General features: G+C 46.5%; 1 protein-coding gene across 1 annotated transcript in view; it reads left to right on the plus strand.

Annotated features, from left to right (window-relative positions):
* The first annotated feature begins 10,618 nt into the window (after positions 1-10,618).
* The window catches only part of Frmd4a (FERM domain containing 4A), a 314,400-nt gene continuing 302,364 nt past the window's right edge, over positions 10,619-22,654 (plus strand). The window contains exon 1 of the mRNA XM_032884487.1: positions 10,619-10,725. Within this exon, the coding sequence (XP_032740378.1) occupies positions 10,660-10,725 (66 nt within the window). The 5' untranslated portion in view covers positions 10,619-10,659. The remainder of the gene's footprint in view (positions 10,726-22,654) is intronic.

A 22,654-nucleotide genomic window follows, 5' to 3' on the forward strand; every position in this document is an offset into this window, starting at 1 on the left:
TCCACATCCAATCAGATGTCATGGTCCCAAGTCATTCAGTATGTAGTCATTTCATGGGCTGGTTATGTCTTCTCCGGCCAAAAGGGAATTTTTACTACGAGGAGTATTTGAATGACTCACCCTTTGTGCTTGCTTAGTGTGGTTTTAATTTTTCACTCACCCTTCCAGGTGTGCTTGGGGCAAACAACCCAGAAATGCAGAAGGGTTAGCCTGGATTTTATTAAGTTGCTTTTAAACGTGCACTTTGCGTGTAGATGGTTTTAGCATCTCTGTGTCAACCACTCACTTGTGCCCATTACGCCCGTATTTATGGGACACAGCTGGATCTGGTTGAATCCTGGAAATCTTGGTTTGGAAAAGAGAATTTGTGGGCTGCGATGAAACCCACTGGCACAAAGCACCAGGCTCACTCTCCAGTGCAGCATAAAGCCGGCCATGGTGGTACACTACATGACCCTGATACCCAGGGAAGGGAGGCAGGTCAGAAGTCGTTCATAGCCAGTGTGAGAACTAAAACCAGCCTATGTCGCCTTTTTATGAGGGGAAAATATTTTATGAGGGGAAGATATTTTTTTATCCATTCTGTCCAAAATTCAAAACTTGCCATTAGACTGTGTGTCTGGCTTGAGAGCATCAAGAGTCAAATGCTGTTTAACACCCTGGGTGTATACACTGGCGCAACCTTCATGGGTGGCCAGGTTGAAAATCATTTATTTATTTTTAACACACTTGTGACTCTTCAGCCAATAATTCCACTTCGGAAAGACTACCTCAAAGGCACATTCGTGCACATTCTCTCTCTCTCTCTCTCTCTCTCTCTCTCTCTCTCTCTCTCTCTCTAGAATAAATACGTGTGTTTATATATCAACATATGTAATTTTAAACCTGGATTCTGCATATGAAAGAAACCACGACGTACTCATCTTTCCATGGCTAGCTTATTTTGTGTAATGACAATGATTTCCAATTCTGTCCATTACCTTGCAAAAACTATCATTTCATTTTCCATTGTGGCTGTACAGACAGACATCTTCTTGTCTTCTGATCTCAGACACCTGAAATAGAGACAACAGTTTCTGTGAAGATAATTTTCCCCCCGACCCCCACTTTAATCCTGAGCTCTGTGCTTCCACTAAACCGGCTGGCCAGCTAGCCCTTGGTATCTACCTATTTCCAGCAGTGGACCCATTCACTAGTGCCAAGTATAGAGACACGAGCCACCACGCCTGGCTTTGCATGGGTCCTGGGGATCCGAAATTGCACCCTCATGCTTGTGCAGCGAGAACTTTATCCACCAAGACATCTCCCCAGCCTCTCTGACAAATATTTTTAAATGCGCTATTTGTACCAGAATAAAATTCCCAAATAATTGACACTGAAGTTAGAGCCAAGTAGTAGGACAGGTGGTAGGACAGGTGGTAGGACAAGTGGTAGGACAGGTGATAGGACAAGTGGTAGGACAGGTAGCAGGACAGGTGGTAGGACAGGTGGTAGGACAGGTGGTAGGAAAGGTGGTAGGACAGGTGGTAGGACAAGTGGTAGGACAGGTCTAGCATGTTGGAATGTCCAAGGCACTAGGTTGAATGCCTAACATTTAAAAGTAATCATGGATATCACAGGATGCTCATTACATATTTCAAAACTATTGACGCAATTCCGTCATATAAATAAGAAAAAGAGCATCATCTGTCACCAAATAATATTTACTATAATATGTAAATATATGTGTGGAGTGCAACTGTACTAGAGGTCGTAGAAAAGCAAAGGATGAGTTAATCACCATGAAGACCAGAGCTACAAAAGTTAACTATCCCCAGCCTGCTTGTCAGAGACTCAGCTCATCCTGGGGCATTGCCATGGGTATCCTGCTCTTCTTACGACATACTTCATTTCTAGTGACATTTCAATAGGACACAGCATGGCCAATCCTTGATCTCCATGACAGCTGTCTTCCCGGGATAGGCAGTGAGTAGTGAAAAATGGCAGAGACCACAATCCACGCCCACCGTCCACCACCCTACCCTCTTGCTGCCTGGAAATTCTGCTTGTCGTTATCCCTCAGATGTCTGGGCACTATCATGCTCGCCTCATCTCTTGTTGGGAGGGCAGCATCCTTGAGCTGGACCAGTGATGAGAGGGAGGATTCAGGATGGGAAGAAATATGGCTTGTTTTCTGGTGTGTGCGTGTGTGTGTGTGTGTGTGTGTGTGCGTGTGTGTGTGTGTGTGTGTAGCACATGCACATTTCCAGTAGAGAAGGGTAGTGGGAGCCTCACACATTCCTTTCAGCCTTTGCATCTTTCCCTGTTATTTCTGGACAAACCTCAATGCAGGAGGCTGTTATAGTCAGCCTGTTCATCTCAGATAGAACTGTGTACCCGCCCTTCTCTATTGTGTTCCCATGGTGCCTTGGCCTTCAAGGGTAAGGGCTCCTTGTTATCATTTGGGCAGTTTTTAAAAATGTGGCCCCTAGGATCTCCCACTAAAGATAGTCTGGGCATACACTGTGCACATGGCTTTGCCAGGTGTGTATCAAAATGTCTTTGCCATACTGTGTGCATGCTGGTCCCACTGACTACGCTACAGAGACACTGAGCAGGTACATCAGACATCTGAGCAGGCTGGCCATGTGTGAGTTTAGGTCTTACTGGTTGGGGATGATCAGAATCCACAGGTGAGTTCTCACTGCTTCTAGATCTCTGAGCTGGCCAGACCCCTTGTTTCTCATACTCAGTCTTAAGGACTGGGGAGTGTGGTGTGCATCTGGCTACAGAATGACTGTATGCACTGTAGAAATGGCTCAGGGATAAAGGGCTGGATACACAAACGTCAGATCTCCAGAACACATATAAAAGCCAGGCAGCCCTGCTAGCATTCAGGTTGCAGAGACAGGATTCCTGAGGCAAGCTGGCTTGGTAGAATACTTGAACAGGTACACTCAAGGTTCAGTGAGAGGCCCTGGCTTATTAAATAGAGTGGAGATTGGTTGAGAAAGACGCTGAAGTCAAGCCTTGACTTCTACTTACACAGGCAAGAGCATCTGTATATACATATGCACACACATATATCGTGCACACACACATACACCTTTGTTCAACAATGGACTATTGACTGTGAAAGCATCAAGAGCCATTGCTCATTGTACATAAGTCATCACAGGAAACAGACCCAAGGTAGAAAGACACACATCAAAGTGAAGGTTGCTTGAAATGGATGGCAGTTACACCTGGGTACTTTCTTCTCACTAGAAGGTTAGGGTTAGGATCAGGGTTTGGATTGGGGTTAGAATTGGAGGTTCATTTTGGCAAGGGTCTAGAGAGCAACCCAGGTCACTCAAAAATACCCAAAGCTGAGAACATGAACCCAGAATAACCATCCCATCCCTGAGCGATGTATGTTGTACCCAAATGTCACAGTACAGCCCTTTGACTCCCCTGTGCCTGTAAAAGAATTTGTGTTGCCAGCCATGACATATATTTGAATTCTAGAAAGCGAGGTGCCTTTAGAAAGTCCACACAAACCTGAAACAATTGTTCTTCCTGTCTCATAAATAAGCCCTTCTGGTGGCAACCTCAGAGGCCCTTCTAGGGACAGCGCATGTGACAGCAAGCCCAAAAGAAGACCAAACAAGTTCTTGTACATCCCTCTCCATCAGCACCCAGAACACCACAGCCAGTGCCTGACACTAATGTCACTGTTGGTTTTCAGAGTCATGACATTGGCACTTGTGAGGGAACAGAGAGACTTGTGGGTGCAGGAGCACAGTCAGGAAACATGTCGAGGAATAGACCCCTTTGTGCTTGTCCTAAAAGCCATCGAAGTACAAATGCACTGTGAATGGGGAAGGCAAGGTTGACTGTGAAAATCAGCTGATGGCCACAGTAGGGGGCATGAGGACAGGCACCAAGAGATCCTCACAGCCTGATGCCCAGCCAGTGCCAGCCTGGAGGGTCCCGTAGACACAGCCCTTTAAATTAACATGTTTGTCCTCACAGAGACGGCCACCGCAGACAGGCTAGCCTTTATAGCCCTACTCAGACAGACAGCTGTCTGTACGACGATAAGAAGGGAGCTGTTTTTCTGGCACGTGACATCTCTAGAATTCACTCACTGTCTGGATGTAAAGTAAGACAGAAGTTGCACAGGCAAGCAAGCAATCAGTAGGCCATTACAGCAGTCATCTTTACATGGTCCTGGAGGACTTTCCCATCCTACCACTATTCTTATAGAGGAATAATTATATATATATATATATATATTTAAAATATAAGATGTATTGGGCTCTGTGTGTACGTGTGTGTGTTATCGTATAAGCTAGCTAATTTGATCATTTCATTCCATTAGTCTTCTTTTTAAGTTATTTTATTTTTCACTTATTCACTTATCCCATTCACTGCTCCCCTCCCAGTCACCTCCTCCCACAATCCTACCCCAGTTCCCCCTCTCCTTCTACTCTGAGCTGGTGAGGACTCCCCTGGTGATCCCCACCCACTCACCCCCACTCCCACCCCTCCCCCACCCCCACCCCTGCCCTGCACTTCGAGGCTCTGAGAGGCTAGGAGCTTCCTCTTCCACTGAGGCCTGACAAGGCAGCCCAGCTAGAAGAACGCATCCCACAGACAGGTAACAGCTGTTGGGGAAGCCCCCGCTCCAGGTGTTCAGGACCCACATGAAGACCAAACTGCACATCAGCTACATATGTTCAGGGAGGCCTATGTCCCGCCAGTGTATGTTCTTTGCTTGGTGGTTCAGACTATGAGAGACTGACTCTGTTGGTCCTCTGTTTCTTAAGATAGGGTCTTTCGTAGCCTGGGCTTCCAATTTGCTGTGTAATTAAGGTTGGCTCTCAGCTCTTGGTCCCATCTACTTTCAAAGTGCTGGTATGTGCTATCACGTCCATGTCTAGCTTGCTCGCCTGAGGCTCTCTCGCTCTCTCTCTGTCTCTCTGTCTCTCTGTCTCTCTCTGTGTCTCTCTCTCTGTCTCTCTCTGTCTCTCTTTCTCTGTCTCTCTGACTCTTTGTCTCTGTCTCTCTCTGTCTCTCTGTCTCTCTGTCTCTGTCTCTCTCTGTCTCTCTGTCTCTCTGTCTCTGTCTCTGTCTCTCTCTGTCTCTGTCTCTTTCTCTCTCTTTGTCTTTTCTCTCTCTGTCTCTCTGTCTCTGTCTCTCTCTGTCTCTCTGTCTCTCTCTGTCTCTGTCTCTCTCTGTCTCTCTCTCTCTGTCTCTCTCTCTCTCTGATGTGTGTGTGTGTGTGTGTGTGTGTGTGTGTGTGTGTGTGTGTGCGTTCTCGCATTTTCGTCAAAGAGAGGAAAGAGTCTTAAGGTTGACCTTCGAGGAGGCCAGTTCCAGGCATACAATGCAGCATTGTTAATTGTGGTCACCCTGCCGACTTTGGGCCCTCAGAACTTCTTTACCCTGCTTAGCCAATGCTTTGTCCCCTCTGACCATCACCTTCCCACACTCCCATCCCCAGTCCCTAAAAACCCCACCATTCTACTCTCTGCTCTCTCCTCTGACGGTTTGAGGTTCCGCCTGTAATTGATCCCATGCTGGGTTTGTCCCCAGGGATCTGTCTTATTTCAGTCAGCCTAATGTCCTCCAGATTTGGGGGGATGGATGGTTTCTTCGACAGACAGTGCTGAAAAAATTCATGTGTCCTTATGCAAAAGAAAACGAACTCCCACACCATATATAAAAGTCTGCTCAAAATGGATCAAAGGTTCCTTTGCTGGGGGTTATTAGTTCAGGATATTCCAAGTGCGTGCGTCAAAACTGAGTGATGAAGATAAAGCCAGTGATTTTACTTATAAAAAAAATCATAGCTTTGCCCAATGATTGTATTCAATTACTACTAATATTCATTAATGAAAGCATAAAATGGTTAACTAGGTTATATGTGGAGCAGTTCTGATCAGACCTGCGGGGATCTGACCTACCGTTTTATACTTGGTCTTCAAATAAGTGACCTAAGAAACAAAATCACTGCTCTTGAGTGGGCAGGAAGATGTTTCTAGTAAAATACGTTTGTATATTGCACCGCCTCGTGCCTAGGGCCTGCGCAGCTGTTCTTAATCTTGGCTTGGTAGGAGGCGGAATGCGGTCTGATTAGAGCGTTTCAAGCAGTTGTTTCCAGGAGTGGAAAACAAGACGGAATAAAACAAACAAACAAACAAAACAACAACAAAATAACCAGAGCTTTCGGGTTGGGGATTTAGCTCAGTGGTAGAGCGCTTGCCTAGGAAGCGCAAGGCCCTGGGTTCGGTCCCCAGCTCCGAAAAAAAAAAAAAAGAACCAAAAAAAAAAAAAAAATAACCAGAGCTTTCTAGAAGAGTGATTCCCCTTCAGTCGTAGGAAGAAGGAACAAAGGAGAGGACAGCCTTGTGTCTGTATGGGGAATGCAGCTAATTGTGCCCTCCGTGGATTGCCATTTTGTTTGTCTGAGCAGGAGTATTTAGCCTGGCGGGGATGCTTTATCCCATGGGAGGGCCAAGTATCATTCAAAAGTAAAACAGAAACAATTTTAAGGCTTGGAGAAATGACTCAGCCTGTGAGGAGCTTTGCCACGCATGCACGCACACACGCACGCACGCACGCACGCACGCACGCACCCACGCACCCACGCACGCACGCACGCACGCACCCATGCACCCACGCACGCACGCACGCACGCACCCATGCACCCACGCACGCACCCACGCACGCATGCACGCACGCACGCACGCAGGAAGCACGAGGACCTCTGTTCAGCCCTCAGCACTGGCCTAAAAAGCGAGGCATGATGTTCCATGCTTGTAATCCCAGATCTAAGGAGGGGACAAACGTGGAGTGGTAGGGTGGTCCTCACACTCTCTCCAGTGACTCCATGTCACTTCCACATTCCTCATGACAGTCTCTCAAGAACGATGCCTATTTCCTGTTCCCAGGTCAGGCTAATCCCCTTCTGGTCAATATTTCCCTTTCAGGGAACTACTTCAGAGGCAGCCTCACTAGAACCAGGGGCATGGCTCATTGCGTAAAGTTATCTGCCACCAAGCCTGATGACCTAAATTCAATCCCAGCAACCCACAGGGTAGACAGAGAGAACCTAGCATTGCAGGTTGCCCTTTGACCTTCCCACATTGTGCCATGACCTGGAAGCAACACACACACACACACACACACACACACACACACACACACACACACACACCCTTGAGAGACGTTTCTTAGAGGCCTTGCTCTAGAGTACTAACCACTTGTGTGCCTAAACTATACAGAATTGCTTACCCCTGACATCTTTCAAGCTCAGACAACTATTGAAAACAGCCAGGAAAAGCCAGTGTCGAGACTGGGAGGCTGACTCATTAAATGAGAGAGATTACTAACTACTGCTCATATTAACCAACTATTCTCCATCCAGTAACCACTGGTCCATCCAAGAACGAAGTCCGATGTGTGTGTGTGTAATAAATACTTTAGAGGGACAGTTAGCAAAAGGCTCACTGTGTAAACTCAAGGGCATGAGTTCCATCCCTAGAACCCATATCAAAATGCTAGGCGTGGTAGCAAGTGCCTGTAGTCTCAGAGCTGAAGAGACAGAGAATCTCTGTGGTTCGCTAACAACCCAGCCTGGCCTAGCTAACGATCTCCACTCCAGTGAGAAACCTTACCTTAAAGCAAACAAGTAACCATGAGAAAGTTCTGAGGAGCAAGACTGGAGATCCAAGATGGACCTCTGGCCTCTACATGCATACCGGGATACACGAATGTATCCCATCACTCAAGTGTACATGTATACACCAAGCCAGATAAATAAAGAGTGCCTTTTCCCAAACTTAATTCATAGAACGGGCAGATGGCAACTTGATTTGAGCTGTCCCCTGAGATTCCTGGGTAACTAGAACGATACCTCATTGGCGTATGCCTCTATCTTCCCTAATAGTCTGTTAACGGGACAGCTTGATGGGTGAGACATGCCTACTTCCTCCCAGGCAGCAGTGGCTTTAACAAAAGCCTTGGGAACTTTGTGAGAAGCAGAGCTCTCATCAACAAAAGGTGGTGGACAAGAACTCGTGCGGCAAGACGTTAGACTGTAGTTTAAACACAAGATGGCAGCTACGTCGTGGCTAGAAGTCATCTGTACCGAGTCTTAGTTGCTGATGTGGTTCTAGTTACAGAATCAGTGTCAGATGCTGGCAGCACACTTGCAGATAGGGAGCCCTGGGAAGCCGTTCTCCTGTCAGGGAAATATGTTTTCTGTATAGTCTCAGCTATTGAAGCTGTCCATCACAGCACCAACCCCCGCCACCACCCCGGGGCCCCCGCTCCTCCTCTGACGCCACCGCTTAACAAGAGACACCTGTTGTGGTACCGGCTCTCCTTCCCTGACGAGAGGCCCCAAAGCAGATTTGAAACTGTACCATACCAGACCTCTATGTGTAACTGATGACAGTCTGTCAGACTAAGCCAGTTTGACAGACCGTCAAACCACTTTTAGAACAATGTTAAGCTTTTTATCGGGATTTTTTCTTCCTGGTGGGGGAGTGACGTTATTTCACGGTGACTCTGTTTAAATTACACATACTGAAGCTGTCTACCTCTGCCTTTGGGAAAGTGAACATTGGTGTGAAAACTAAACCTGGGAGTTTTGCTGTCCTCCTTTTAGAGAACCGAGTAGACGGGATAGCAGGAGCCTCTCGAGTATGGACTTTCTGTATGCTCCTTGATTTTACATGGGTTATCTTCTCTGACATGGGTATTGACTAGTAAGTGCTTCCCCTGTTTGGAATCAAGACTTTGTGAGTTAGGACTTATGAGGTAACTAGGAGGCTCTCTGGTCTCTCTCCACTGGTGCTATGTCTGTTAGTACAGCCACAGCACAAATGTCTCCTAGAGTCTTGACAGGCAAGTGTTCCTAAGAGGCCTTCTCAGTTCTAAAAATCTGGCAAAAGCGATGTGACTTCTTTGGATATATCATTTCAACCTTAAAATATGGAGAAATTTTAGGTTGGAGAGATGACCTGGTGGCTAAAGTACTTGTTGCACAAGTGTGAGGACCAGAGTCCAAATCCCCAGAAACCACGTAAAAGTGTGGCAGGCAATAATTATGGAGGCATAAGGAGGCAATAAGAGGGACCTCTCAGAGCGAGCTATCCAGTCAGACTAGCCAAACCAGCAAGCAGTGAGGGACCCTGCCTGCCTCAATAAACAAGGGGAAAAGCAATCAGGGGAGACACCCAACACCAACACTGGACCTCTACATACATGTGCACACATGTGCATTTGCAATTGTACACATACAAACATACATCACATGTGCATACCACACATGTTATATAAGCAACAAAAAAAGAAAGAAAGAAATGAAAGTCCTAGAATGGACTCAGATGTGAAAAATATTCACAACTTGACACAGTTGATATCAGGAAGAGAGCTTGCTGAGAAAGTTTGAAGCCCTGAGTTCAGCTCTCCAGCAATGTGTCCCCCCCCAAAAGGCTATGCTTGCCTGTAACCCCAGAAGGTGGGTAGGGTAGGGATGGGGCAGAGACAGGAAGATCACTGGCGTTTGCTAATCACCAGCATAGCGGGCAAAAGCAAAATAGCCACCTTCAGATTTAGTCCTGTCTCAAGGGAATAACAGGAGGAGTGAATGATAAAAGCTACATCCAACATCTAGCCTCCCACAAATGCACGCACGCACGCACACACACACACACACACACACACACACACACATACACACACACCACCACTACAAAGAGAAGTTAAAGAAGCAAATTTTGTGTCATGCGTATTTTACTACAACTTCTTAAAAAAATACTTGCATGAATAAAAAGGAGTTAAATTGTAGGAACAGAAAAGAATTTCTAATTTTCATGAATATTCTACCTGACAGATGCTGCAGGACTTGACGCGGAGATTAAATCTATTTCTGAGATGTTTATCTACCCTTGCACGTCGGGGGTGTAGAAGGAGTGGGGGAAGATCGTATGGGGATCTAATAATATTCTGGGGAAAAATTTAGTACCCTCCAACTTCATTTCCTTGTTTTCCACAAGACTGTGTGTTTCTCTGTCGTGGTGCACAGAACAAGGTCTGATGCGTCCTTCACAAAGAGCCATTGATGGCGTGTCTGTGTGAATTGCCCTGGCATTGGTCACAGCCAAGTTCTGCGGGACCCGCTGCCCCCATTCCACAATACACTCCACTGTGTGGAGCCATTTATGAAAGGTCAGAAATGAACTGAGAAATGGCTGGAGTCAAAAACATGTGGCCCTATAAATATCAGAGTCAGACAGCTTCAGGCATTACCCTAGACTCCTTTCTGCTCCATCCAGCTGTTTCTGCCATCTTCTACAGAGGTTCCTTGCGTTTCGTGGGCACCTTGCTTTGTACAGTTCTGCCGAGGAAGCTAGCTTCTTCACCTGCTGACCTCTTTGCCCAGCCTAGTAGCATAGAACCATTAATAGAGTTTGTTGTTTTTATTTTTTACAAAAGAAAACCCTTTATAATTTCTTCTAGGGAACCCTGGCAGCCTGTTCTGCAATGCTCTGCTTTATTTTAAGAGTTCCTACTTCTCGTTAGTGGCAACTTTGCCTAGTCACCGACCTGACACCAAAGGTGTCCTGTGAGCCAAGCCGAAGGGTTTGCCGAGTTGAGCTCCGTGGGCCTATTGGGACATTGACCATGACTTTAGCTGCCAGACTGGATGGCTTCGAGATGACACTGGAGCACCTGCTCATGGATGTGTTTGTGAGTAAAAGCTTCTCCTTCCCACATGCAAGGATTGTCCTTGCCCTCCCCAAGAGGGGTTTTGTCCCCAGAATACAACAGAAGCTTTCTAGCACGCAGTGGTGCTGTTTCCACACCAATATGCCGGAGGGGGAGTCGGGGTGGGGTGGGTATCGCTCCTAAATGTCCAGTGACACAGAACTGTCCAAATGGACTAACTGTCAGAGGTGTGGCTTTTTAAATGAAGCAAGCTCCAGAAGTCTGAATGAATGGGCCGAAGAAAGAGAAAACACTCCCTCTCCGGAGAGATCAAAAGCACTCTGGCTTGCATTCCTGGAGGAATCAGATTTGTTTGTGAAGCAGTCATTCCGGAGGGGATGGGATGGGAAGTGGGGGCGGGGGAGGGTGTTGAGGAATTCATAGCGCTCAAAATGCTGGTGATTCCATGTGGAAAGATGCAGATTACTGGGTAGTGTCACAAAATACACTGTCCACAGACACTTTTCCTATGGGTTCCCCAGGAATTGGTTTGATTTACTTTCCTTTAAAGAAAAGGGCAGCTGATAGTAAACACACCACACACACACACACACACACACACACACACACACACACACACACACACACACAACCCCTCTTCCTGCAATGATTTTTCTGAATTTTAGCAATGCAATTCCGAAAAGGCCACATCAACAAAGTCACTCCCCAGACCGCAGCCACAGGGGCTCCTTCCACTTTGGGCTCAATGGGGGCACAGGTCTGTTCTCTCTGGGTTATTGATGCTGGGCAGGGACTGCGGTGGCAGAGTCTTGCAGGTGGCCGTGCAGCTGGAAGGTGTTGGTGGTGTGCCCTTTCCAAGAACAACAGTCGTTCTGCCAGGGAAGGCCGCTGCAGCGCATGCTGCGAGCCTGTGTTTAGAATAAGGAAAGCTCTAGAGGATTGGTGTTTCTTGGCTATACATCACTGGGGCCCTTTCAGGGGCTTTACAATGAATGGTGTATTTTGGCAGACAGGAGAGTCTGGAGCATTTCTCGCTATTAATTTATAATTTGTCTTCAAATGGAGGCCACTCCATGCTGGCGGGATTCCCGGAGGGCCGATCTCTTGCAGGAGGGTGTGGGGAGCTGAGTCACTTGCGTCCATTCTGATCATAGTCCTGGTATTGGGTAGCAGGGCTGAAGCTAGAGTGTGCGGTGGACAGGGGAGAGGGTCCTTCTGCATGTCTAGTCCTGGGGCATCAGGTCACGGGCTGCGGAGCTGGGAGCTAGCGTTGATGGGCAGTCCTCTCTGCCTCAACGCCACTGCCTGAAAGTCTGGTAGCAGTGCTTCATTCAGGGCTGAGACAGGGGGTGGACTCTGGCATAGCAGAGGGTCAGTGGGAGTTGGATTGACTCAGAGGGGAAAAATAGAGTCAGAAAAAAAATGTTTTAAAATACTCCAAGGACAGTAATTGGTCGCTTTGACCTCTCTAATTTCCTTTCTACTCCCTCTATACTCCTACCGTCTTGTGTCCAAGCCTGGTGGTGATCTCCTTCTTCAAGGGGATGCTCTTACACGCCCCGTCCTTTTAAATAAATATCTCTCACTTGATTATTCTAATTATTTTCCCAATCCCAGCCAGTCGGTTTTGTTCACCCATGCTCTCAAGAAGGAGAACATTGACTGCCCTGCTCTCTCTGCCTCTTTCCCTTGGCACAGTGTCTCTCTGAACCTGGACCTAGGCTGCAGGCACCACCATGGCAACTGTCTGCCACCCCAACCCCTCCCCCCACACACACACAGACATCATTCTGAGTACTCGAGTGGAGCTGGCCAAACACGGCTTTACTCATGGGTGCTCAGAATCAGAGCTAATGTTCTCAAGGGTGCCTCTACCCTTCTTAGCGCCTAGAATACAGTGTATTAGCACCCCTGTATATACTCCTTGTTGCTAAATGTGTATTATTCATTTTCATTGAGAAATTAATCTGGAGAGAGCATTAAGACGCCAAAGAAAGAAATCTATACTTTCTATACGTTTCCTTCATCTTAAAATTTATTTAATGGGACATACACATGCCATAGTCTATGTGTGGAGGTCAGAGGGCCACCTGTGGGAGTCCATCTGTCCATCCACCAGGTGGGTTCCTTCGATCAAACTGAGGTTGTCAGGATTAACAGCAAGCCCCCTTACCTACCGAGCCATCTTGTCTGTTCTCTGCATTTCTTACCACATTATAGAACCTGTTCTTGCCACATTTCAAGCAGAGATCACCATGGTGATCAAAACTCAAGAAATCAGTGGCTGAAGTGCAAGGAGTAGGGACTCTCTTTGTGCTCCAAATGTCTTATTGTAAGATATATGAGTCATGTCTGGCAGTACAGGCCTATAGCCCTAGCTAATCGGTTGGTTGAGGTAAGAGGTTTGTAAGTTCAAGACCAGACTGAGCTAGTCCAGGGCAAGCCTGAGCAACTTAGTGAGATCCTGTCTCAAAAATGAAAACTACAAAAAGAGCCAAGGAGGGAACATAGTGGTAGAAGGGTGGTTGCTTAGTATGTGCAAACTCAGGGTTCAATCCCTAATACCATACATAATTAAACAACAAAACCATGATATATGGTATGTGCAGAAGATGTCCTAAAACATGCCTAGAGTCTAAGGACATTTTTATAGAGTAGACACCCCTATGACCTGAGCACAGATTACAAAGAATGCAACAGGGATTGTAGGCGTTCCGCATGCCTGTTCCAGATGAAACTCCTCTCCTTTCCCCAGCCAGGTCTTCCCCACCACCGTCTTTTGGGACAAACATTCTCTTGCTGTTGGCATAGTTTTCCCCATCTGTATGTAACAGTCTAGAGAGCATCAGCCACGGGCTTTAGAGCCACAGAGACACTGCTGGGCCCCCGACATTTGTTTTAAAAGCATCATCTCAAATGGTTCATCATTCAGAGAATCTCTGTTCTCAGCAGTAAAATGCGGCTCAGACTGGCCAGTGTTCGTGACTACAGTAAAAGTGTAAAGTGGGTGATTCAGAGCCAGTACCAAGGGTTGGGGAGCGTAGAGAAGGCACCGAGAGTTGGGGTAGTACAGAGCAGGAACTGACTATGTTCTTCTCCTTCCCTACTTGTCCCCCACAGAATCTGTTTTGAGAAATTTGAGGTAAAATCATCTCTCTTCCCCCTACTCTTCACACACACACACACACACACACACACACACACACACACACACACACAGTCTCTCTGTATGTCTCTTTCTCTGTCGCTCCGTCTCTCCATTTCTCTCCATCTCTCTCTGTCTCTCTCACATACATGCATGGGCATGCACACACATATACACACATGCTCTTATGCACATGCACACATGGATTACTAGGCTTTTGAGTCCTTTCTTAGCCCAGCCTTCACTCTCTGCATGAACTTGTCAACCTGTGGCTAATTCTTCTGTTGCCTGCCCCCAAGACGGTAAGGGGTCAACCTGGCCCATTGCTCTGCTGCTGATCGGGGTATGAGACCTAAAAGACCTCTGTTGACAACCCCTGTGGGAGGGCGCATTGAGCCAGATGACCTTAAAAACAATGGGTTTTTTTTTTTTTTAAATAATTTTTGTTTATTTATTTTATCTACTTATTTATGTAAGTGGGTGTTTCACCTGCATGAATGTCTGTGTTCCACATGTGGGCCTCTTGCCTGAGGAGGTCAGAAAAGGGCAACAAATCCTCTGGAACTAGAGTTAGACATGGTTGTGAGCCGCCAGGAGGGTGCTGGAAAATGAACCTAACTCCTCTGGAGGACCATGGAGTGTTCTTACCTGGCTGCCCCTTCAGGCAGGAAGACCATGGAAGAACCGACAACCCATAGGTATTGAGAAGATTAATATCGCAAGTAGATGAAAAGGTGATGGGAATCTATAGGCTAACATTTCCTTTTCCAACCTTTCAAGGAACCACAGTGAATCCCAAGTGAACCTGATTGTCTAGCACGGTGAACCTAATTGTCTAGCATGAGTATTTACGTCCAGATCCCGTTACACTTGCCTGTCCTCTGTAGTCTTCACCATGCAATTAGGATGTCACTCCACCATCTCCAGAACAGTTGTTCCCATGGTGACACAAACTTGCCAGGATTACAAGGGACATGTGCGGTAGGTGTGCTTTCTGAAAATGCAAGGCTCTTGTAAGATGACCTGAGAGGACCTGTCACATCTTTTGTTTCATAATACCTTGTCACCACTTGGAGCTCCTCGGGCTTCACACGACCACCTTTACCTCCAGCTCCACGGGATCTGATGTCCTCCTCTGGCCTCCAAGGGTAACTGCACTCATACATACCCTTCCCAAACACATGCATACACCTAAATTTTTTTTATTAAAAATAAATATTTAAAAAAAACAAGTATAGAATTTCCTGTTTTGTGTGTACTGCTTCCGATTGTCAGTCTGCCCTCCTTTCATTTCAGAAGATGAGAAGGCATGTTGCTTATCTCTCATCTCTAGTAGGAGTAGCTCAGAGGTTTTGCCTTCCAGGGACATTCCAAGACCTCTCCATAGACCACGGGTACTGGACGCAAACTGAAGAAAAGGGCAACAGGAAACCAAGCAGATGTCTTGAAGCATTCTTTGTTGCATTAAATGACTTGATTATCTACACTTGAATCTGTCCCTTCAAAAGGAGGCAGGTGCCGCCAGCTCTTGACTCTCCTGCCTAACTTCTGCTGCCGGCATTCTGTATGCACATTCTCATGACCATCCCTGACCTTCTCGTTATTACCCTGTTATGCTGAGTTCTTATCTGGATCAAGCTTCCTGTAGCATTGCTCCTTCTGTTTTGCAACTTTGTTTTGATTTTTATCAACATTTGTGCATGGCCATTTTCATGAACATAAAAGTTGAATACTAGAAGGCTTATGAAGAAATGGTCCAGCTTCCAATCCCTTCTTTCCAACCTCTGAGTCCCTCTGAAATCATATTCTTCCAAATGTTGTATCTGGTGGGTAACTGTAGTCTTCTTAATACTACCTTATCTTAGACCCTGTTATATTGCTGTGAAGAGACGTGATGCACAAAGCAACTCATAAAGAAAACATTTAGCTGGGGTTTATGCCCACAGTTACAGAGGTTATTCCATTGTCATCACGACAGAGAGCAGGGCAATATGCATGGTGCTGGAGAAGTACTAACTTCCCAATCTGCAGCCAGGCAAAGAGAAAGAGAGAGCTTGGACCCGGCGTGGGCTTTTAAAACTTCAGATCCCATCCCCAGTGAAACACTTCTTCCTTCAACAAGGCCACACCCACTCCAGAAAGGCCACACCTCCTAATCCTTCTAATCCTTTTAAACAGTTCCACTTCCCGGTGACTAATCATTCAAATGTACGAGCATTCCTACTCAAACCACCGCATGTATTTACATAGTAATCTCTTAAATACCTAATTGAGATCTTATGCCAGCACCCTGAGAGATGAGGACTTAACTCTTGGCGTATGGTATGTGTTCATGTGTATGGAGGTGCACATGTATGTGTGGATGCACATACATATGTTAGCACAGGCATATGGAGGCTAGAGGACAGATATTAGTCTCTTACTGGTCTAAAGCTCATGAAGTTAGCTAGGTTAGATGACCATTGTCAAGATTTCTATTCCTGCACAAACATCAGGACCAAGAAGCAAGTTGGGGAGGAAAAGACTTATTCAGTGTACACTTCCACATTTCTGTTCATCACCAAAGGAAGTCAGGACAGGAACTCAAGCAGGTCAGGAAGCAGGAGCTAATGCAGAGGCTATGGAGGGATGTTACTTACTGGCTTGCTCCCCCTGCCTTGCTCAGCTTGCTCTCTTACAGAACCCAAGACTGCCAGCCCAGGGGTGCACCACCCACAATGGGCCTTCCCACCCTTGATCACTAGTTCAGAAAATGCCTTACAGCTGGATCTCATGGAGGCATTTCCTCAAGAGAGGCTCCTTTCTCTGTGATAACTCCAGCTTGTGTCAAGTTGACACACGAAACCAGCCAGTACATCCATTGAATTCCAAGGGTGAACCTATATCCACCTTCCCAGTTCTTTTGAAAACAAATGTAACTTGAGTTGGCTCCTGGGATTGAACTCAAGTCTTCATCCGGTCAAGATAAATATTTTACTTGCTGAGCCTTCTCCTCAGTCTGAGGGTTTTAGCTCTTCTTATATCCGTAACATCCCCCCCACCAAAACACACACATGCGCGCGCGCGCGCACACACACACACACACACACACACACACACACTGCTCCCTTCTCCAACTGTATACTTGATGGACTGATGTTGCAGTTTAATGTAACACCTAGTTGTATTATGCTAACAAAATATCAGAGATATTATATATCATAACTACATATCCTGGTGGGCTTTATAACTTTACGACTTTTGTGGAATTAATAATTGTCTTCTAATATTTGTTTAATATCCTGTATTCTCATCAGCCATTTAAGACCTTCAGTAGAGGTCTATGACTTAAGTCAATTTGGAAACCTTATCGTAGACTCAGTTCACTCCCATTTTTGTGATGAGGTACATCCTTCCTGGATCTGTCCATCCCTCATCAGTTAGATGAGCTCTTCTTGGTCTCCTGCATTGCTGTCTTCCTGATGCTTCTCTTGCTCATCATCCTATTGGGCCCCCTTTATGGCTCTCCTGTGACCAGTCCTCCTTTGCTTGGAATTCTTGTTGGCCCCTCTCTAGGCTCAATGTCCAATTAAAGTGCTGAAGAGTTTCATCTCCAGTATTTACAAGAAGTAACTGTCCATTATTGAATGGCTATCCTGTGCTTTTAATAAAAAACACCTTGTCTGGTGGTTGCTCAAGTGTTACTGAAAACCAGAGCTACATTTTCCGGTTCAACTCCTCTCTTAAATCTCATTTCAAAACATTCAAGCACCAGAAATTTAGCATGTCCAGAGCCACTCAGCATCATCCTATCAGAATTCCTCTTCCTCCTATGCATCTGTCATAACAGATAATAACATTCTTCCTCTAGTCTCTTCAGATAGAATTTATAGAGGAATAATATCCAAGGTTCTAGATTTTACCTTTCTCCATTTGGACAACTACAGTAGCCTGTGACTGCCCTGTTGGCCTTCTTTCTACCATTCACTCTTTGCCAATCAGCTCCTTAGAACTGGTGTCATTTCCTTGCTAAAAGCATACATTGTAATGGCTTCCCTTTGTCCTTTGTACACAGAATTAGATTGTCTTCCTTATAGTTTCTATTGCTCTGATAAAACACCATGACCAAAAGCAACTTGGGGACCAAGGGTTATTTCACCTAACAACTTGTAAGCCTATCACTGAGAGAAGTCAAGGAAGAACTCAGGGCAGGAACTGAGACAGAAGACGCACAGAATACTGCTTCATAGCTTGCTCTTTGAGGCTATCTCAGCTTGATTTCTTACACAGCTCAGGACCATTTGCCCAGAATTGGCTCCACCCACTGTGACTTGGGCCTTTCCAATCATTCATCAAGCAAAGAAAATACCCTACAGGGTTGTTCACAAGCTAGTCTGGTGGAGGCAATTTCTCAATTGAAGTTTCCTCTTTCCAAATGACTCTAGCTTGTGTCAAGTTGGCATAAAACTACCCAGCACATAGGTCCAAAGTATACAGGTGACAATGGCCTTAGACTCATTGTGTGTGTGTGTGTGTGTGTGTGTGTGTGTGTGTGTGTCTGCAGCAAATATGTAGAAGTCAGAGGCCAACCTCTGAGTATTGGTTCCCACCTTCCACACTGTTTAAAGCAGGTCTCTTTGTTGCTACTTTACTCTGTGGGCCAGCCAGGCTAGCTGTTCAGAAAAGATGAGAGGATTCTCCTGTCTCCACTTCTTCCCATGGGTTCTGGAGATTCAAGCTCAGACCCTTGTGCAGCAAGTCCCCCCCAACCCTCACCCCAGTCCCAAGCCATCTGTCCAGTCCCGTGGTGTCATATCTTACCACCCTTGTTCTCAACCATGTGACTCAGTATCTCAAGCAATTTTCACAACTTTACTTTCTGTTGTAGAGGCTTAAAATGCAAACAGAGTGGGGTAGGCCAAGAAAACAGTAACAGAATCCTCTATTCATCGCCATTTGCCTCTAAGAATTGGTCCATTGAAGGTATCTTACCCGTTCCAGCCATGAACTTGTACTGGGAAGCCCTTTGACATTTTGATGTACGGGTTAGTGGGTGTGCACTCAAGATAAACCATATTCCCACGGCATGAGGTTAGGGGATGCCAGTCGTTCTGACAAATTCAAGTTGCTTTCTCCCATCTTGTTGGGAAAACATGAGGCTCATGTGAATGAGTAATAATTGCCTTTGGTAGTAATGCCCATGTTCCCTGGGCATGGGAGAGAGAAGAATCAAATACCGTCAAGGAAAGGCCCCACTGTCCTTTGCAGTGCTGGATGGATTCCTTCAACTATGTGGATTCATTCTGTAGATGAAAATTGCATGTTCAAGTTATCTGCCTGGAACAAAACAAAAAAGGAAATATACAAATGGGAAACAGTTTTACGAGTTGGTCATTTGCCACCTAGCACTTAGCCGAGTATCTCAGATGCCTGATGGGAGAGAGCCAAGCCCATTGAAAATCAAAACTCAACATGTACTGGCTCTCCTCAGAAGTGCACCGTATATATCCAGCTAATTCTGGGAGGTCAATAGCACAGATAAGGGCATTATTTATTTTGCCATTCCAGGTGTAATTACACAGTTTACCCTGCACAAAGTGCACTTCATAAACATGGCAGATCAATGCTAGTTATCAAAATCCATCTACAGCTGACAGAACATGAAAAAGAGCCTTGCAAAATGATCTTGAAGCCCATCCACAGAGCCGGCCCCACAGGTCAGCTTATTACCTGCTTAATCACACAGGCATCCTGGCAATAGTATTGATTCCCTGGGACCGAGGCATGACATCACTCTTAACAGCATGTGCAATAAGCTATTCCTACCATGCAGAATGGCCATCAGCTCAGGATGCAGCCTCTGAGCCTCTGGAGTGGCCCCTAGCTGCCAAGGGCAAGTAAGGTGCTGATGGGGACCAATCATATCAAGGCAAGGAGTGATGAGCTTTCATACAAAAGCATGAAATCCTCCTGCTGGAACTAGAGAAGCAGTTTAGTCAACGAAAGTGTTTGCTTCGCAGGCATGGAGACCTGAGTTCCATCTCAAGAACCCACATGAACCAAAGTCAAGCTGGGTGATGTGCACTTGTAATCCAAGCACTGAGGAGATAGAAACAGACAGTTGCTTGGAGCTCTCTGGCCAGACAGCCTAACCAAGCTGCAATTTCCAGGTCAATGGAAGACTATCAAAAATGAAAGATATGTGACACCTGGGAAATGACAGATGAGCTTGTCCTCTGGCCTCCACATGCATGCACATGCATGTGCTGATATACACACGTATGCAAGGGCATGCATACACACATGTGCACACACACACACACACACACACACACACACACACACACACACTGCTGCTGTGGGCAAGACCTCATGAGCAAAAACTTAAACCACTCTACCAGCAGGCCAACAGTCTTTCCTTTGCTGATCCAGGCATGCTCAGAGAGAATATTGGTGACCCCACCATGATAGGCATTAGTATTTTCTACAGTCTCTACAGTGTGACCATTGCTTTAAAGATCTCAGGAAGTTCCATGACACCTGATTGTCTCAAGGTTTCCCTGTGGCACATACTGCATCTTCCCCTGTGGCCTGATGGAGGGTGAGGTCTTTGAGTTGATTGGATCAGGAGCCTTATGGGTGAATTAATTCGCATCTCCCATCATTGAACTGAAACCTACCAAACACTGGGTTTAAAAGGCCAAGAAGACACTTCCTTACTATGTGGATAGGTGGCTCAGTGGGGCAGGCTTTAATGACGTCCATAGGATGAAGCATGAGGGAGGCGGGAAGATGGATCATAAAGGCCACAGAAGCTACTGTGGAGCCACCAGCATCATACTTTTCCACTGTGATGGACTGGATTCCCTTCATGAGCCAAAGTAAAAACTTCCCCCTTAACTTGACTCTTGTTATTATAGTAAGAAACACAAACACAAGAGGAATCCCATATTCTACCTGATGATGGAATTCTCACCCACAGTCCTCTAGCTCACCTCCCCAGCACCTTTGTCAGCTCGAGGTGCTTTGGTTTTCTTCTCAGGATGTGCTTAACCTCTAGAGCTTGCTCTTGGCACCCTTCCTGCTGTGTGCACTCCAACACCTTCCTCTCACAGGAAACCGCCCTGCCTGATGACCTGCCCTGCCAGGGTTCTGACAGAAGAACAGAGTGGAAGAGAGGAGTTTATTGAGAGCCACTTACAGCTCTGAGTGAGAGTGTACATGGGTGGACTTGCAGGGAGCAGAAGACTCGGCCTCACCACAGGTCGTTCTCAAACCTGGCAACATCTGGATAAGCATCAGGCTCACCTTGGGGATGGGTGGGAAGGAGGAGCAGGCTACATTTATGTGACCAGGTCCAGGGTTCCCTCAGGGTCTCATTTGCCCTGGGTGTAGCTTGTAACATGTACCAGTATGCACATTGCTCTGACAAAGGATGCTCCTTATGCAACTGTGTGTATGTGACAGGCACACACACAAACATACAGACACATACGAATACACACACATGCAAACACATGTACTTATGTACAAACATGTGCACTTATTCAAACACGCATACATGCAAACACATATACATTCATAATTATACATAAACACAAACATATATGTTCACTCTGATTATACACACACATACACATATTCGTGCATAGACAGACACACACACGCCAGATGGGCTCTTCCCTTCCCCCTGTCTCTTTCTGCCAACGCTGTTGTCATAACCTGTTTTCTGTCCCACAAGCCATCACCCCCATCCCGTCTTTCACGCCCTGCTGTCAGTGACCTAGAATACAGCTCTGACTTGATGCGCCTCAGTTTGGCACATGGAGAACATTGATTTTCCTACAACACAGTTCACTTCATTCTTCAGTGGTTTTATCCCAGACTTTCATGTAAATGTTTTCTTCCCGACTGTAAGGAAATGTTCCAAGTAAACAAACAAATCCCCCGGTCGGCCTGAGTACTCTGCTCCTTCAGCGTTAAGCACAGCAGTGTGAGGAATTGAAGGGCTGAGGAGCCCCCTCCAGTACTCCAGCCCCACGCCACTCATTGACACTTAGCCTGTGCTGTCTTCCCTAGCTGGCCAGGGCCCTCCCAACTCTTCCCCGATGCATGTGACCTAGGGTTGCTGTGTCCCATTGAAGACTTGAAGTCTCCAAGATAAATCTGTTCCAGACCCTTTCTCTTCACTTCACTCAGCCTCCCTTGCTTCCCAGTCAACGATTTGGTCCGTTGTCAACGCTGGTCCTGAACCCACGGATTCGCAGAGCCTTTCTCCATTCTGCCCTTGTCCATGCCGTGTGGCTCTTTCCCATCTCTCTGTCACTTGGCTGGCAGAGGACCGTGAAGACCTAGAGTCTATCACTCATCTTTGTCCCTCCCCTTCGCGCCATCAGGGCCAACATGTCTTGGAATCCACAAGGCCCATCCTACCACAGGTGACCTGTCTCTGAGCTCTTCTTACTCTTCGAGTCCCTCTTTGAGTCCCTGAAGCAGGGTCTCACTGCCCCTTTCCAGCTCTTCCAGGCTGTCTGTGACCTGGAGTCAAGCCTGGTGACATACCAGCAGCAGATACGGAGACTTTGAAACTTCCCCCTGTAACCCTATCCATCCAGGGATCCTTGAAACAGCTCAGGTCGCCAATCCTCTAAGGGGATCCTTGAAACTGCCAATCCTCTAAGGGTACAGCATCTGCTACTCTGTAGGAGGATCTCCTTTCTAGACTCTGAAACTGCTGCAAGCTGACAGCATGCCCTGTGATGGGTGACCGGGGAATGGGCCAGGTTGGACCCCACAGTTACACACACTTACTTTGGTTTACAACCC

The sequence above is a fragment of the Rattus rattus genome, chromosome 14 (genome assembly GCF_011064425.1).
Source record: "Rattus rattus isolate New Zealand chromosome 14, Rrattus_CSIRO_v1, whole genome shotgun sequence".
Classification (NCBI taxonomy): Eukaryota; Metazoa; Chordata; class Mammalia; order Rodentia; family Muridae; genus Rattus; species Rattus rattus.